The sequence below is a fragment of the Engystomops pustulosus genome, chromosome 3 (genome assembly GCF_040894005.1).
Source record: "Engystomops pustulosus chromosome 3, aEngPut4.maternal, whole genome shotgun sequence".
Classification (NCBI taxonomy): Eukaryota; Metazoa; Chordata; class Amphibia; order Anura; family Leptodactylidae; genus Engystomops; species Engystomops pustulosus.
The window spans coordinates 44,512,572-44,531,034 of NC_092413.1; the positions used below are offsets into that span (position 1 = coordinate 44,512,572).

Here is an 18,463-nt window from a genome sequence, read left to right on the forward strand (position 1 = left end):
TGAACCCAAGGGACCATGACCTACTCTTGAGACTAGCTGGGGTATTAGCTGCTATCATACATGAACACCAATTAACAATTTGGCAACCTTAGGAGCTAAGGTGGGACACATAAGTATTAGTTGGTAAATACTTTAGGGTTGCCCGCTTGCAGCAAATAATTGGTATTGTTTGTGTAATGAAAAGTTATACAATTTTCCAAAATAATTTCTGTATCAATTCCTATTGGTTTTCAAGATCTCTGCTTGCTGTCATTCTACATGAAGCTTCATTGGTTACTTCCTGCGGATAAAATGTGATGTCACACAAGTGCACAGCTTGTAAGACACACCTCTGATTAATGTTTAGTGATTTTAACAAGTCACCTGTATGACATCACATGACCAGGGACATATATTTATCCACAGGAAGTAAACAATGAAGCTTCTTTTGAATATCACCAAGCAGAGATTGAAAAACTAGAAAACTGTTGAGTAATTGATAAAAAGTATATTGGAAAATTGTAGAACTCTTTATTATGCAAACACTATCTGCTGAAAGTGGACAACCCCTTTAAGTCCGTTGCCCAGGAGCATGATTGGTCCAACAAACTCATTCCATACGCTTGTGTGATGTATCAAACCAAACCTATAATACCTGAAATGATCTCTGCATATTCATTCAGTTCAGGGTTTCTAGGTTTAGTAAATCCTGCAATCACATGGAGTTTGTTTTTCAGAATCAACTTGCTATTTGGCTATGAGTCTTTGAGTAAGTTTGGATATAGAGAACTTACAGTAAAATACATATAGATGTATGGATTGCACTCCTTTGTTGTAGTAAAATTCATCCAAGGGTGGCCCTACCCTTGGATTGCTACTTACTTGATTTTGGCATTGACAAGACTGATCATGTGCTGGACAGTAATGACCTTTGTGGCCTTCCATATAAAACATCATTACTAGAGATGAGCGAGCACTAAAATGCTCGGGTGCTCGTTATTCGAGACGAACTTTTCCAGATGCTCGAGTGCTCGTCTCGAATAACGAGCCCCATTGAAGTCAATGGGAGACTCGAGCATTTTTCAAAGGGACCATGGTTCAGGAATAAAATGTGTTATTTAATTGAAAAAGAATGTCTTCTGATAAGTGATCAGATGTATGCAAACATCTGCAATCTATTCTTCACTGTTCCGCGCGTATATTATCTCCCGACAAGTTATCAGATGTGAAGAACAGTGAAGAATAGAATAAAAACAGTGAACATAGGATCATTTAAGTGAAAAACACAGTGAAGAATAGATTACAGATGTTCGGCACATCTGCTTACTTGTCGGAGATATGCTGTCCCGGGATCCGCTCCTCTGCTTCCACTGAAGTATCCCCGATGTCTCCCTGCTGCGCCCGATGTCTCCCTGCTGCGCCCGATGTGTCTCTGCTGCGCCCGATGTGTCTCTGCTGCGCCTGATGTGTCTCTGCTGCGCCTGATGTGTCTCTGCTGCGCCTGATGTGTCTCTGCTGCGCCCGATGTGTCTCTGCTGCGCCCGATGTCTCCCTGGTGCGCGATGTCTCCCCGTTCCGCGTGTATCTTCCGACAAGTAAGCAGATGTGCCGAACATCTGTAATCTATTCTTCACTGTCTTTTTCACTTAAATGATCCTGTGTTCACTGTTTTTATTCTATTCTTCATTGTTCTTCACTGTGTTTGTTTAATTAAATGCTCGATCTCGAGCAGGGGAAATACTCGTCCGAGCAACGAGCCGTTTCGAGTACCTTAATACTCGAACGAGCATCAAGCTCGGACGAGTATACTCGCTCATCTCTAATCATTACCCATCCTATAATCTTTATGTATATTCTTTAAAATGTCCTACAAGGAATAACATTCCAATCTTTCACAGCTGACTTAAAGTGCCCATAGACATTAGATTATATCATCCACTGAAGCGCAGGAACGGGGTAAAAATATCTCTTCCATATCATGTTCTGTGTGGTCCGAGTCTGTTTTTAGCATAGTCTGATTTGTTATTTCATAGCTGTATTTTTAATGCCACACATAACCTCTGGACAGGTGTGGCGCTGTTGCCGATACCAATCAGCTATGAGTTCCAACTCATTGGTTGTCCAGTCAATACAATTTGTTTATGATTGATAAGGGTTCCAGTGGTGGGCCTCAACAGATCAAAATAATGGGGGTCTGGTGTACCTCAAATGAATGGATCGGCGGGTCGACATGCGCGCTGCTACTCTATTCCCTGTCTATGGCACTGACTGAAGTAGCAGAGTAGGGTGCTAGGCTATCTCTGTAAGTGGCATTTATAGGAATGGAGAGGAGGGCAAATGAGTGACCAGTTTCTCTTTTGTGGGTACAATGGACCCCTGTTCTCATGACCTCTGGGGGTCCTACCTCTGGGACCGTCACTGATCAGTAACTTATCTCCTATCCTGTGGATGATGGAAAATTTGCAGTTATCCTAGAGAATAACTATAACTTGTTTTTTGTATGATCTAGTCTATACAGGGGTAAGTGCATTTTTGTTAACTATTTTGTGGTCAAAAAGCACAGCCAGTCATTTCATCCCTCTAGATGCATTTGGTTGTGTATATGTGGACACCTGAAGGCATGCGGCTCGCTTTTTAAAGTGCTGGATTAATAATTCATAGAGCATGTGTTTCTTCTCTTGCAGTAGTGTTTTAGTAAATCCCTCACCCCTGTGAATGTGAGCTGGCTCTGGTCAGTTAGGGCTGGTCTGCACACACAAGAAAAGGAGAACAGATGGTGCAAATCTGGTGTCAGACCTGACCGTTTTCTCCCTGGAGGACCTAAGTGAGCTTATCAAAGTGCTGGAGTGGAGGCAGAGACTGCGTTGTGTCTCTTATGGAGAGCTGCTCAATCTGCCCTGCTGGGCTCTTCAGGGTAGGAAGCAGTTGTGATTGGGCCGATCGATACTCAGGCTTTATATACACTTTTTTTTTTGTTTGCTCCCCCCTCCCTCCCTTCTCGTCCTGCGCTCCCTCTCCTAATGTTAGTTGCTGATTAGATGCATGTCTGTCACTTTTCTGTGACAACTGGCGGAGCTGTGCACCGAGTATTTGCTTCCTCGCTCTTAACAATGGTGCAGCGTGTATTTGAGATGCTTGTGCATTCTCCTTCCCTGCTTTATTACGAATGCTACTTGATTATCTCTTGATTTATGCAGAAAAACAGATTCCCCATTCAACCTGGCAGTGTCGGGAACGGTTTGTGACCCCTGTCAAATGTCACTTATCGTTGCATTGCCTATCTCGTGTCGTCTTTCAGGAACAAAAAAAATTGAAACCACTTATGAATAACTTGTTTTCATCCGATTCCTGCCTTTTGTGGTTGTTTTATGGCCATTTTTGTTTTTAATAATTCAGAAAATACAGCTGCTGACATAACAGGATGGAAGATGAACTGGATTACATTAGATTGGACCTGGATATTGCTGAAGGCTAATTATTCCATGATAAACCTTCTATATAATAGATATAATATATATTATAAAAATCATCATACTGTTGACATATTCACTTTAGGTTCCATAAAGGTGAAGAAGCAAATGATCATTTCATAATATTATTATGCTTGTCTACCACCTAAATGGTCTGTATTTTACACAATCCTTAAAGCACAACTATAACTTTTTTTTTTCACCAATAGCTCTTGGTATGTAGAAAAACTTTGCCTATTATTTTTGTTACCTATATCCATCAAATCTCACTGGTTTTACTACTAAATTACTTGATGAGAGAATACAAGGTATCATGGAAACATTGGGCAGAGGGTATTGGTCTCTTCTTCAGGACAGATGCATGAAGAGATTAGTCTCCGCCCACTTCACCACTGGTATGCTTTGCACTGTGTCACATAGGCAATTATTAATAGTTCCACAATTTCATAGACAACAGCATTACTAACAAAAATCCATCTGAAAACACCCTAAAATTTTTCAAGGATCTTAGCCACTTTTTAGAACCTTTTATATCTTGCTTTAAAAAATGGCCGTGTTTGATGGATTTTTTTTTTCACTGCACATTGCTATCAATCCCATGATGCTTAGACATGTGACTTTATGGGGATATATGCCCATAACAATGTTGTTCTTCAGTAGTTAGTTCACATTTAACATAAATAATTGTATGTACAATTGCTGTCATCTAATTCCATCCATAGTAAGTGAAGTATTTCGGGTAAAACTTATAGACTTGTCCAAGGATTACTTTGACCAATCCTAATCACTTCAGCTCAACTGTTGAAAAGTCACACAATAGGCCAATGACCAATGAGACCAAACATGTTGAAGCTGTTCAATTGTGTATTCATAGAGACCCAGGCACATGCAGAATGTTGATGAATATTCATGAGTGTTTTGATTAAGAAATGGATGACCCTACACTCAGGTTGTGACCATAACCCTGACATGGTATAGAATATATGTATTATATCATTCTACATTCCGCATTCTGGTCACAGATGCTCTTTAATATGTTAGGTGATATACCCTAAAGATGTGACCCTTAGGAAATGACTTGACTCTTCCTCCCCTATAAATCTGCATTGTGAATTTGTAATGTTGTTGTCTAGAGATCTACAAGAGCACGTTGCTGTGTGTATGACTATGCAGAGCCAGTTCTAGGCAGAGAACGGCACGTATTGGCATAGTAATGACAGCTGGTGTTTGTAGGTGAATCTGTATAAAGATCCTTTTGTCTCTAAAATTCTGTGTGTTTATTTCATAGGTGCCATTTTTCGGTCCCCTTTTCGACGGCGCTATTGTAACAGAAAAGCTGTTGCCAACTCTAGTGTGTGCAACCTGCATCAATGCCAGCAGAGCTGTCAAGTCCCTTATCCCCCTGTACCAGAGCTTGTATCCTTTTTATGCTAGGCATATTTCATAAGGAAGACTTTGACTTGGTAAGTGCTTTCATTTGATATTTTGGCAGAGCGCGTGTAGTTGTCACATGGCGATTTGTATTTAACATGAACTGAAAGAAGACCTGAGTCATCTTGGAAGAAGAATCAAAGGGCTGCCGTCATTGTCACTGATGCTGCGTTGTCAACTCTACGCCCACAAGCTGACATGTACCGTATTCAGGCTTTCACGTTTATGTGAATGGGCGATGACATAGAAATTTGTGGGCTTACGAAAGACTGGAGATATTGTACCCAATTTTGAGAAATACGCTCTTATTACAGCACCTTCATGTATCAAGACACTTGATTGCCTTCCTTTAAGCTTTAAACAAAAGGTAAAACAATATGTAATGACTAAATCTAAGACCCACTTCACACCTTTGTGCATATGTGCTTCACTATATTTTGTTACTAAAGGGATAATAACCAATGTGTAACAGATCTAGAGATTTTTTTTCTTTTTGTAATTTTTAACTTAATTTACTTTTTATTTCATTGCAAAATCTGGGATGGGCCGTATATGCTGCGCCCCCAGTTTTCTTTTCTTTATGCCACTTGGTACAAGCCTCATGCACACTACTCTATGGGGAATCGTGATCCAGACTCACAATTTACCCACCCGGGCCGTAGCATACAAAGGGGGCATGCGGCCTTACACAGTTATTGATATTATTATAAAGTACGGTAATTAAAAGTATAGAAAGAAGGAAACTGTTGCACCAGCAATAATCCCCCCCCCCCACCACGCCAAGAAGTAAATTTTCATAAAGATTAAATCTGAAATGACAGATCACTGTAATACAGGAAATATAGGTCTGGAAAGCTTACAAAATACTTGTTTTATTTGGGGGGGATTAGTAGCTTGTAGACTCCCTTTAAGTCAATCTCAATACAAATTTCCAAAACGCTTTCTGCATCAATTCCTCGCGGTTTTCTACATCTCTGCTTGCTGTCATTCTATAGAAATCTTCATTGTTTACTTCCAATGGTCATGGTCACACAGGTGCACGGCTCGTTTAATCACACAGCTGATTACTCCCTATGACACTAACGAGCCATGCACCTGTGTGACCATGGTCAGATTTCTATCCAGTGGAAATAAACAATGAATCTTTCTATAGAAGGACAGCAAGCTGAGATCTAGAAAACCTCAAGGAATTCAAACAGAAAGTATATTAAAACATTGTCTTATTTTTTTATTATACAAACAATAACGTTAATTTGCTGAAGTGGGAATACCCCTTATGATCCACCGCCATTGTGGCAATCAGACTCCTGGGGTGAAGGGTTAACTATATGATGACAACATACATTGATCACCTCCATATGATTAATAATGTCTTGTATCAATTTTAAAACAATATGTAAAGTGCCTTCCTTAGGGCATGTCAAAAGCTTTTTACCTAACCATTAGTACTAGTTTTAATGCATTTTAAAGGGACGGGCGTTGATTTTAAGGATAGCTACTAGTCTTTGTATTGGAGAACGAATTATATAATTATCCCATTGACCAGTCACTGGCTCCAGCTCCAATCGTGATTTTCTTTGTTTGAAGAAAAACTTTATTTAGCCATATTTTTTTGAAAAAGTTTTTTTTTAAAAAAGTTGTCTCTGTTTCCAGTATACAATATTCAAATATTCAGAAAAACACCTGCATATTTTGCTCTATAACAACCCCGCTCTCCTAAACTACTAAGTGCTGGAAATCCCTCCGCAAGACTCTTGGAAATGGGGATAAGTATCAGAAGACAAGGGTCCTGACCTGTGCTCACAGTCTGATGATGGCACATGCAGGTCCTGCCAGGGGTTCCTCCACACGACCTACAAAGAGCCTACAATGGAGTGATGGATAATTGTGTCTACTGAAGTTTAGGCAATGGGTGTTTCTGAAACAAATCTATCTCCACAAGGACAGTGGAGGCTTGGCAGCCGTTTTCAAGTAAAGACAGCTGAAGTCACTTGTTGGAACGTCTGCAGACTCTGGATACAGCTGCACTTGTCAGGAGCTTTGAGGGAAGTGTAATCAGCCGCAGAGATTCATTTGCATCTCAATTAGAAGCGAGTCAGGAGGAAGCACTGAAGTCTGTTGCTGGAAGGTTGCAGAAGAAATCTCATCATGCACAAAAGGCCCCAACATTCAATACTCCAGCTGAGTGGAGGACAATGTACCAGATTTGGTTTCCATGGGGACCCGAAACCTGCTGAGCCATTGAAAAATCTCTGGGGTTTGCACTGTAATCATTTGATCATGAAGACAAATTCCACCAAATACATTTTTTTAGTACTGGACATGTGTTTTTTTTAGTTTCCATTTTTGTAGAAGTTCAATAGTTTTTAACATAATTTAAATGATTTTTGTGTTAGTTTTTGAAAAAATTTTAATCGGCCAGCAGCTGATACTCCAGCTCATACACCTGCATGCTCAACTTGGGCAGAAGAAAGTCGGACGATGTTGGACATCTCTGGGAGCCACTTCTGGGATATAAAGGATTGAGCTGGAAAAAAATAAATTAAACGTTCTTCTGCCTTCCCCTCAACATCACTGTCCAATGGACGTTTAGAAGACGCTCATAGATATAAAGGTCAACTGAACCTGATTACTTTTTCTCATATGTGTATAGGGACCCTTAGTGTTCAGATGATTTCTGTAAGTGCGCAACTCAGCCACCACTTCAAACCCCTTTAACCCCTTATCACCGACACTAGTTTTCAGCTCACTGACCAGACTCGATTTTTCAAATCTGACATGTCTCACGATAATTGGTTATAACTTCGGAACGCTTTAACATATCCCGGTGATTTTGAGAATGTTTTCTCGTGACACATTGTACTTCATGTTAGTTATAAAATTTAAGTGATAAGTTTTGCGTTTCGTTCTGAAAAAAAGTGAAAATTTGGCAAAAGTTTGTAAAAATTCTTCATTTTCCAAGTTTGAAATGTTCTGGTTTCCAGACAGGAAGTAAAACTACCCAAAAAGTTTGATAATTAACATTTACAGAATATCTGCTTTATGTTGGGATGATAATTTATGCTTCCGGTCATTTTTCTAGGATGTTATGAGGTGCAGAACTTTAGGTGCGATTTTTCTTATTTTCATGAAAATTGCCATAACTCATATTTTGAGGGACAACTCAGCTTTCAAGTGACTTTGAGAGGCCTAAATAATAGTAAAACCCCATAAATTACCTCACTATAGAAACTTCACCCCTCAACGTATGTAAAACAACTTCTATTAAGTCCATTAACCCTTTAAGTGTTTCACATGGGTTAAAAAATATGGACCTGCGATTTAGAAACTATGGAATTTTTTTGGAAATACATTCATTTAGGCCAAAACTGACATTTTCAGAATAAATTAAATGATGAAACGCACTGCAACGCTTGATGCCCAATTCCTCCCGAGTGTACTGATACCACATATGTGGTGGTAAACTGCTGTACGGGCGCACGGCCGAGCATAGAATGAATGGAGGCGCCGTCCACAGCAGATTTGTATTGTCACATTGTACGACCTATAAATTTTTATTTTTTTTTGGTAATGCGATCATATGAGGGCTTATTTTTTATGGGATGAGATACAATGTATAAATAATTTATTTTGGGAGTCTAAAGCTTATTCATGAGATTTTATTAACTATTTCAAGAAGGACACAAACAAAATCATCAATTTTTATTTTGGATTGTGAGCATTTTGCCCCCCCCCCCCCCCCGCTCACCGTAACGTAAAAATAATATTTTATCTTTATTCTCTGGTTCACTACGATTGCGGTGATACCTCATTTATATAGTTTTTCTTATTTTGCTCAATTTTCCTGAGCAAAACCAATATTGGAGAAAATCGCATTGTTTTTACTATTGACAACTTTTCAGGGCCATAACTTCTGTATTTTTCTGTTGTCAGATCTGGTTGAGGGCTTATTTTTTGCGAAAACAGTTGTTCTTTTCAGTCGTATCATATTAGGTACCGTAACTTTTTTTGATCACTTTTTAGAACATTTTTTGTGATGGTGTTTGATGAAAAATTGTATATTATGGGAAGTTTTTCGAGTTTTTTTTTTACGTAGTTCACCGAGCGGGTTCAATATTGATTTAGATTTATTGTACAGATTAATACGGACGCGGTGATACCTCATTTATATAGTTTTTCTTATTTTGCTCAATTTTCCTGAGCAAAACCAATATTGGAGAAAATCGCATTGTTTTTACTATTGACAACTTTTCAGGGCCATAAATTCTGTATTTTTCTGTTGTCAGATCTGGTTGAGGGCTTATTTTTTGCGAAAACAGTTGTTCTTTTCAGTCGTATCATATTAGGTACCGTAACTTTTTTTGATCACTTTTTAGAACATTTTTTGTGATGGTGTTTGATGAAAAATTGTATATTATGGGAAGTTTTTCGAGTTTTTTTTTTACGTAGTTCACCGAGCGGGTTCAATATTGATTTAGATTTATTGTACAGATTAATACGGACGCGGTGATACCAAATATGTACGTGTTTTGTGTTTTATATACTTTATTTGCATTTTATGTGTTACTGGGGAGATTATGGGACTTTTATTTTATTTATTTATTTATTTAATTATATTATAAAAAGATTTAATTTTTTTTTTTTTACTTTTTTACATTTTCTACTTCTTGGCTTGAATAAGCGATCATCCGATCGCTTATTCAAGCCTTTACACTGCAATACACTTGTATTGCAGTGTATAGTGAAAGTAACTGAGCATGCGCAGCCAGGAAGGCAGGACCCGGTGAGAAGAGGAGCCGACAGCCCCGGGTCACTCGTCGGAACCCGGGGCAGCGGCAGGAGGGATCGGATCCCCCGGTAAGCACACCGGGGGGGTCCGATCCACGGGGGGCACACTTGCACGCCGCGGTCATGCTTGACCGCGGCGTGCAAGGGGTTAAACACCCGGGATCGGAGTTTTTCCGATCCCGGGTGTTAGTGCCGGGTCTGGGCTGTGATATCACAGCCCGACACCGGCACCAGCGAGACCCGGTGTCCCGAAAACTTCTTCTGATGCGCCGCCGTAGAAAGGCGTCGCATCAGAAGAAGTACCCTTAATGACCGCCGTAGAATCCCGATAGGGCGGTCATTAAGGGGTTAAAGGAAGTCCCGAATCGCCCACAAGCAAATCCACCCTTGTGTAGGGCACTTGTTAAGATTCCCAGGCATACCTTTCCCGTTGGCCAGTAATAAGTCATTTTATAGAAAGGTCAGTTTTTATCTTTCTGAAAGTAAGCTTCTCAGTGCACCAGGGAAATGGCAATGTCTGTTGGCATAATTGTTTTCCTTTCTTCACCTTCTTTTTGTGAAATATGTTGGTCCTTCAGACGAAGCATGGAAGAAAGTAACTGGTGCAAAGACAACATACTCCTCCCTGGAACAAAGTGAAGCTCATGTACAAGATAAAAAAGAATGTTCTCTAAAATGATAGATGGGCGGGATGGTGGCTTAGTGGTTAGCACTGCAGCACTGGGGATCTGGGTTCAAGTCCCAGGGTCAACATCTTCAAAGAGTTTGTATGTTCTCTACATGTTTGTGTGGGTTTCCTCTGGGTCCTCCGGTTTTCTCCCACACTCCAAAGCTTTGTTGTTCAGACGTTGTTCAGGTCAGAAACCTACCAAGTTCCCTTATGATCAATAGACGTTCTAAACCTTAACATCATACTGGCCAACTCTTTTAAGCTGTCTCCTGGGCAGAAATCCAGTATGGATGCCATGCTCCATTGTGTTCCCTGTGGTTGTGCTTTGGGCCACCATTGCTGTGCCTTCAGATGCAGTTTTTTGTGACCATTTACAGAAAACACTACTTCCTGGAAGGCTTTCACCACCCCGTAGAATTATGATAACTCATCTAGGAAATCTTGCAAATTTATAAAACTCTTATGGTAGATTTCTTTTACGCTAACGTGACAACTCTACCATCACAATCAAGTATGCAGATACTTATCTTCTTATATTCGTCACTCATGAACTGTTCCCAGAGCCCCTCCATGCAGCAGATTCATAGGCTGTTACAGTATCCCCCCTCCTAGGGTAAATTCACATGGCCGCCTGCGGTGACGTATGTACGTCCCCGTAGATGGCAATAGCGGCATGGCAGGGATACACATGTGTGGCACCGATCCGGGCTGCACACCGCAAAAAGATAGAGCCTGCTCTATCCTTCGGCTTCTGTGCGGCCGTGCGCCGCTGTTTTCTATGGAGGGAGGAGTGGCCACCTTCTCCTCCTCTTCAGCAAACGGCGGTATCGCCGCACTGTGGGCATCCCGCGTGTGAATGAGCGCTTAGGCAGAGAGGAGGGAGTGGGTGAAAGGTGGAGACTGGAAGGGCTCTGGTAACACCTCATACCACATCAGGCTCTTTAACCTAGTTTTAAAAGTTTTACAAGAAAGGAGGCCATGGATAACAACTATAAGGAGATTATCATAGTCAGGACTTGCCTGAATCTATAAGTTTGTGTCCCTAGTTATTATTGATAACAGATTTCCTTTAATTTGGTGCTGTTAGAAATATTACAAATATGGGAATATTAAAGATTTGAAGATTTGTTAGGTCAGAAAGCCATTCTAGAAATTGTATATTACATCTAATAGTATAAAGTGAGTGGACATGTTTTCTTTTTTTTCTCTCCTGTCACATTGGATAGCGATAGTTTCTCGGGTGACCTTTCGCATTTCAGTCTTCTATTCCCAGACCTTTTGTTGCCATTCTGCCCTAATGCCTGCCATGCCCTGAACCTGAACTTGGTTAAATAACTATAAGGGGTCGCACTTCCCACTAAAGTTCAGCATGAAATATTGTCCATTGTCCGGTGTCGGTGTCTTGTCCCGCTCGGCAGACCGTCACTGTTGATAGAATAGTATAACTCATATACTGTCTCTTGCAGAACAGCCCCTATAGGTTTCAAAGAATAGGCAAGTGGCAGTAAGGGTCAGGCTCATTGCATTGTACAAAGATGTTACCACATGCAGACATTTATAGTGGAGATGGAGGCCACATAATGATTATGAGAAAATAACCTCTCTAGAAATCTTACAATTTGTTTTAAAGTTTATGCATTTTTAAAATGTTATTTTTTTTTTTTACTAGACAGAGGGTTGATTAAGTTACATATGTTTTATCTATTCCAACCAAAAATGTTAATACCCCGATATATTTGATTCCTATTTTAAAGTTATTGACCTCTAATACATGGAGATAAGTCTAAAGCCACTGAGATATTTACTCAGGGGCCATCAGAAACATAAGTAATGATCGCAATTTATTTTTATGAAGTCCTTTCTTCATTTTCATTGCTTTTCTTCCTGGATAATTTCTGTCCGTGCGCGGATTCATTTGGAAACGTTTATGGAAGGTCTTGAGGAGAGGCTGACATCGGCGCAGCAATTTATTCACTGTGGCACCTGACAGCTCTCTTCTGTGAGATGATCATCCTTGAGTGACAGGTTTGTCTGCGGTCGCTCTTTGTTACCTTGCTCAGACGGAAGCACAAGATTTAACTTGCCATCTTGAGCGGTTCCTGTCACTTATTGTAACCAGTTATCTAAAGAGAGACTGGAGTTTTGAGGCATAAGCACTTGCCCAAGCAACACCAATCTTGGCTGTGCCCTGATGAACACTGCGGTAGCTATAATAGGTGGGATAAAAAAGCCCTGACCTTCATTTTGAAGTGCAGTTTCCCTGCTGCTGTAGATCGATATTTTAGCTGTCTGTCTCCACTGCTTACCTTCCGTTCTCACAGTGAGAACCTTCTCCAGGCATCAATCGATAGCTCTAATCTGTCCTAGCCTGTTACAACTCATGCAAGGCAAAGCTTTTAGGTAGCATTACATGAGATTGTGGAAATAGTGCTCTTACATGTAGCACCCTTCAAGAACTTGGACAAAAATTCCATATTTTTGTACTGCTCCGGTTCTATTTTTTATCCATTTTTCATGCCCTGAAATTCTGCCTCTTTATAATTCCTTCAGTTTCCACTCTGAAACCACTCTGACTTTTTTCTTTAATAACTCGCAAATAATTATTATACCATACACCCCAACAAACTACAGTTATAGGGAAAGACATTGACTTCACAGATGTGTCCTTGAAGCTTCTGACTCTGAGCATATATTGTGAGGAGAGGCCTTGGTCACTAGTCATTTCCAATGCATCAACCTATTGTAATTTAGGGTCAATCTTGCCTCTTATTTATCAAGATTTAAAATGTAAATAAAATCTTTTAAGCTAATATTTTTCTAGAAATAAAGAAAGCAGGAAATGGTAAACTTTTAATATAGTAAATAAAGCAACTTCTTTGTGCCTTTTACTGCACTTCTTTCTCCTGCAGTGAGCAGCGTATCTGAAGTCCCTTACAGCATGTAGAGATAAGGAAAGGCGGCCTATGATAAACGTCTTTAGGGCCTTATTCAGACGGCTGTCTGTGGGGATGGATAAGACCTCATTCAGACAGCCGTCTGTGGGGATGGATATGTGGCCACAAATTTGCAGCCGCATATACATCAACATAGACTGCAATGACGGCCCCGCTGTTTTCTATGGAGGGGGAGGGGGTCACCTCCTCTCCAGCGCACGGTGGTATGCCCACCTAGCTTGCATACCACCATGTGAATGTACCTTAATACCCAGACCTCTCTGATGCGATTTTACTACTTAGGGACCATCTTTAAATGGTTAAGTTGCTAGACATTTTATCGGGTTCCTTTATGTCTCAGCTGTCAGCTGAGAACAAAACAAAAAGAAGCTTCCCTTAAAGGAGTTTGTGTGAATCAGTGATTTGGTCAAAATGTATTGACCGGTTCCCAGGTAGTGGACAAAGAAGGACACAAGTTCATATTTCTTGCATTAAGTATATTACAAAGTTTATTAATATTATCTGCACTTTTCAGTTAGGCATTTTGGTTAAACATAGTGTGCATTTTGCATGCTGAAAGCAACGGCTGTATACAATCCTCCGATTTTCATAGGAAGGGAATGCCCCCGTTGCAATGACAGGCAGGGAAAGGAACTGCCCTGACTTTTGTAGTGCAGGTAGTCAGCATGTTCCCGACACGGTGATGCACAGTGCTTCATGGATAAACTGGAAAGCCCAGTTGCTCCATATGATAAAAGACCCCCCACACACACATCCATCCAATGACGGCCACAAGAGCCTGCATTTGTGCCGCATCCTTAAGGGTGGTTTTTTTTTTTTCAATAAAATGCAGTTGCCTAATGCACCTTTTTTTCAATAGGGCCATCTATAGCTTACATATGCACAGAAAGCTAAAAACTATAAAAACTGTGCCATATAGATTTAATATTGCAATATTTACAATATTGCACCAATATCTTTTCACATTCCATTGCCCCCCAACCGGTTAACATGTGTGTCAGTGATCCAGCACACACACAGACGCAAACTTTTACACCCATGTGAATAAGCGTCAAAATGGTTAGAACACTGATAAACAATATTATTGCCTAAAAGCAGCTTTCCAGCATCCAGGATGCAGCATCATGCTGGTAAATAGTAGTGTGTTGCACGGCATGTTGCTTTCCTGCAAGTTCTTTATAAGCGGGCTTTGTAGGCCACCTTTGCGCTTAAGGGGTTAATTGAGCAGTCTGCATCTCAAACACTTCATCAGCTTCATTTTCCTTCCACTTAAATATGCCGGATTAAGGCAGTAACCAGCCGACACACAGTGGGCCATAATACACGTATCACTGAGCTTTTGAGGAGCCATTGCATTTAGGAATATTAAACAGGGTTGTTCATTAGCATTTGCTTTAGATGTCATCTCGCGTTGCTCACGCAGGCGGAACGCGATAGAAACGTCAACAAATATTGCAGCATCTTCGCATTGATTCTTTTTTTTTTACTAGTCGATTTGATGGGGAAGGGGGATGTAAAGTTGTGTTATTTTAGACATCCAGTTACAGAAGTGCCTAAGGTTCGTGTCCTAGTAGTAGGTCTTTGTCTTGCTTGTTTATGCTGCTTAATCATTTTGTACGTTATTTTAGATTCTTGGAGATTATATTGTGTTTCCCGCTAGTAAATTACCAAAATTAGAACACAATTACGATAATTTTCTTTCTCTTTTTAAGGGCTGTGTTGTCAGTTCACCGGGTCTCATTAACATTCTAGTTCTGTATTGCCATTGCTTCTTGCTAGCTTACCAGCTGTTCCTGCTGCTAGCTACAATGTCTGATGTGTTCAGATCACTGGGTTCCTCCACTCACCACTGAGAGGAGACAGCCTTTCCATTGGGGATACCCACGTGTCTGCCCTGTCTACAACGGCACCAAATAAAGTAATAGAGCCTCGCATGGCATATGGTGTCTGGATTCATACAAGATGCAAAACTATTCCGGCTCTAATGCACAATGACTCATAGCATTGCTAATTTTTCCAAACAAAAGCCACCTTCCACACCCATGCTTTCAAACCTCAGGCTATGAAGTCTTACAAAGCCGGTGGTTATTAAAAAGAAAATGATCCTAAAACTTTATAAACTGCACAACATAATAAACGGTTTCAGCCGTTTGGAAAATTGAAATAGTCAAAAATTATTTATTTAAGTTTTTTTTTTTTTTTAAAGATATTTATGTGAACAAATGTTTGTTGAAATAAGTAGATTGAAGACTAATGTTGTCTGATTCTAAAAACTGTTGTACATAATTGGGATTTTTTTTTTAATTTATGGTTTTTATTTTTGTTATTTGTTAATGAGGTCTACCATGATAAACCAGGGACACCTACTCATAGATCCAGGCACAGCGACTGTGCTAATCATATTATATTTGTTATCCATGATCTCCTTCCTAAAATCAACTTTCACAATTATGCTAATGAGCCCGAGCAGCTACGTTAGCCCCTCTGTGATCTGGTTTTTACACTGTCTCACCCTCACCCGGCTTCCTTAGTACTTGTGCAGTGAGCACTTCTTGCCTGGATCAAGGAGTTGGTGTACCTCTTGATGATAGATTTTGCTTTATTTTGACGGTTCATTTCCTTTAAGCATTTAGTCATTTTAAACCAATCTTGTTGAATCCTAAATATATGGTACAACTAAAACCATATTCACACAATATGTTCTCATTGCCTCAGTTTAATTTAATTTTGAAACACATTGCAAATGCATCCCAAAACATATAGGGGGAATTTATCATCCACCAGCGCTCTTGTGGAAACGTACCAGGCACGTATATGGTGGGTGTCACGGCTGGCGGGCGAAACTACACCGGGTCCAACCTAAATTTTGCAGCTTTTAAAAAGTACGCAGACACTGGAACGCCCCGTGCCCGGAATGCCGGCCTCCACGCCCCCTCTACTCCCAGATGACTTAGAGGTGGGGTAGGCGCCATAATAATCGCAGATTATTGTTTTTCACAAGAATTTGCAATTATATAAATGCTTCTACACCAAAAACTGGTATAGAAGCACTGATAAATTTCCCCCATATTTTGGGGGTGCATTTCAAAGCACAATGAAAACACATCTTGTGAAAGGAACCTAAGTTCACACCTGCATTTTTCAAGATCCGCTCACTTTACCGTCATTAAATAGCAGCAGCCAATGGTTTTTTTAATGCTATTATTACTAGAAGGTAAATGCCCAGACGTTGAAGTCAACAGGGAATAAAAGGTGAATGGAAGACCTTGCATTTTTAATTTCTGCTACGATCCGAAAATATAGTGTAACGCAAAGCCCCAACGCAGGAAAAAAAATGTCTATGCAAACACTGAGAGAACATGCAAACTCTTTGCGGATGTTGACCCAGGTCCCCAGCGCTGCAAGGCTGTAATGCTAACCTCTAAGCCACTGTCTATGCACATTTTCATATTGAGCTTTACGTATGTGTGGATCTTTAACAGATATGTAGGGCTAACCCAGCTCTGCAAGGCTGAAATACTAACCTCTAAGCCACTGTCTATGCACATTTTCATATTGAGCTTTACATATGTGTGGATCTTTAACAGATATGGGGGGAAAAATTATGTCAATGTTCAGAATTGTGTAATATTGTGTTATTTATTGGTAACCGCCATGTCTCGATGGTTTTGGTCTGCATATTTGTACACCCAACCAATGCCGTTTGGGACCCTATATTCAGGCTACCTGTACACAGAGCAGATTTGCTGTACAGCTATGCAGATTTACTGTAAATATCAGCAATTTTGCAGTGTAATTTTTTGGCACAAGGTGATTGGAGGGGACAATAATGTGAAAAGAAGAGAATAAAAGAGACTTTTAATCTACCAGGCTTCACAATATAAAACATACACAAAATAAAGACAAAGCAGGAAATGGTATCCATGCTCAACTTATGGGTTTGGAACAAAGTAAATATTTAATCCTTGATCATCAGTGTTTTTTTTTCTTTTTGTTGTTTTTTTTTTCCGTCAGAAACACGTAGGTAGCGTATGGATACCATGTGCCCTGTTCATTTTTTGGATTGACCAATACATGTCCCTGCTTGATGGGAGAATTGGTGAGCCAATATATTCTTTTTAGTCTTGTGATATTTTTTTTCTTCTTATTGAAAAAAAAATGCTGCCCCTTTACTTGCCGTCCATATTGTGAAACCTAAAGAATATGCAATAAAAAGTGTGCAGTCTCCGCCATTGGGTACACACAGGTCCTTGTTTTAGCAATGGCCTTTTTACTAAACACAAATGAATTTGTTTTTTAATTCTTCTTTTTTGGTACAGGTTACATAGCTGAGCTAGTATTCCCAGGTAAGAAAGGTCAAAGAAAGGTTCATTGTAAAGATGTGTACATTGATGTAAAGTGTGAGCTTCCTTGAATGTGAATGTACAATATGGCTCATGTGCCTTTTAAGTGTTTGTACAATTCAGGTTTATTACCTAAAAATCTGCTTAACCATTTACATCTTAAAACCAATCTGTCTCTTCGCTGTGCGGTGGCTGTGTTTACGTTTTTTAGAATTATCATGCTAATTGACATGTGTTGCCCACTCAGGTCTCACATCTTCAAAGCGATTTCTGGCACTATTTGTAGGTGCTAAAGTGTGTTGTGGTCATTAGCCTAATGTACACTGCTCAGCGGGAGGCTGGAGGGTTCCCTAATAGAATGGGCTGTTGGTTTAGTGAATACACACTTATGATGTGGCTACCTGGTGACTATTAGTAGTCATTCTACTATAAGGCTTCGCTTATAGGTGTTTTATTTGCGTCTGCTCGAAAACTTTGTGCCAAATTGGGATTGGAGAAAAACATGCATTAAATTCTTTCTAAACATTTTGTTTAATTATTTTCCTGTTTTTAGTAGTAATTTAGTATTAATTTTCATAAAGTGTGGTTTTTTTTCTGTACATTGTTTTTAAGGGTGGATGACTAGATGTCTTTGCTTTTTCGCGGGATAAAAAATGTAATGTTAAATCCAGATTCCCATCTATGCCAGATCGAGGTCTTTGTTTACACCTGCTTCAGTGGTCTGGTGCCGCACGCCATTGAGGCCGATGGCCCGGTGCCACACGCCATTGAGGCCAGTGGCCCAGTGTCACACGCCCCCTCAATGGGCCCAGAGATTTGGATTGGGTA

At 40.1% G+C, this 18,463-nt stretch overlaps 1 protein-coding gene across 6 annotated transcripts in view; it reads left to right on the plus strand.

Annotated features, from left to right (window-relative positions):
- RALGAPA2 (Ral GTPase activating protein catalytic subunit alpha 2) overlaps positions 1–18,463 on the plus strand; it is a 188,562-nt gene that overhangs the window by 114,951 nt on the left and 55,148 nt on the right. For all 6 annotated transcript variants that reach the window (XM_072140620.1, XM_072140621.1, XM_072140622.1 and 3 more), the window contains one exon: positions 4,738–4,865. In XM_072140620.1, the coding sequence (XP_071996721.1) occupies positions 4,738–4,865 (128 nt within the window). The remainder of the gene's footprint in view (positions 1–4,737; positions 4,866–18,463) is intronic.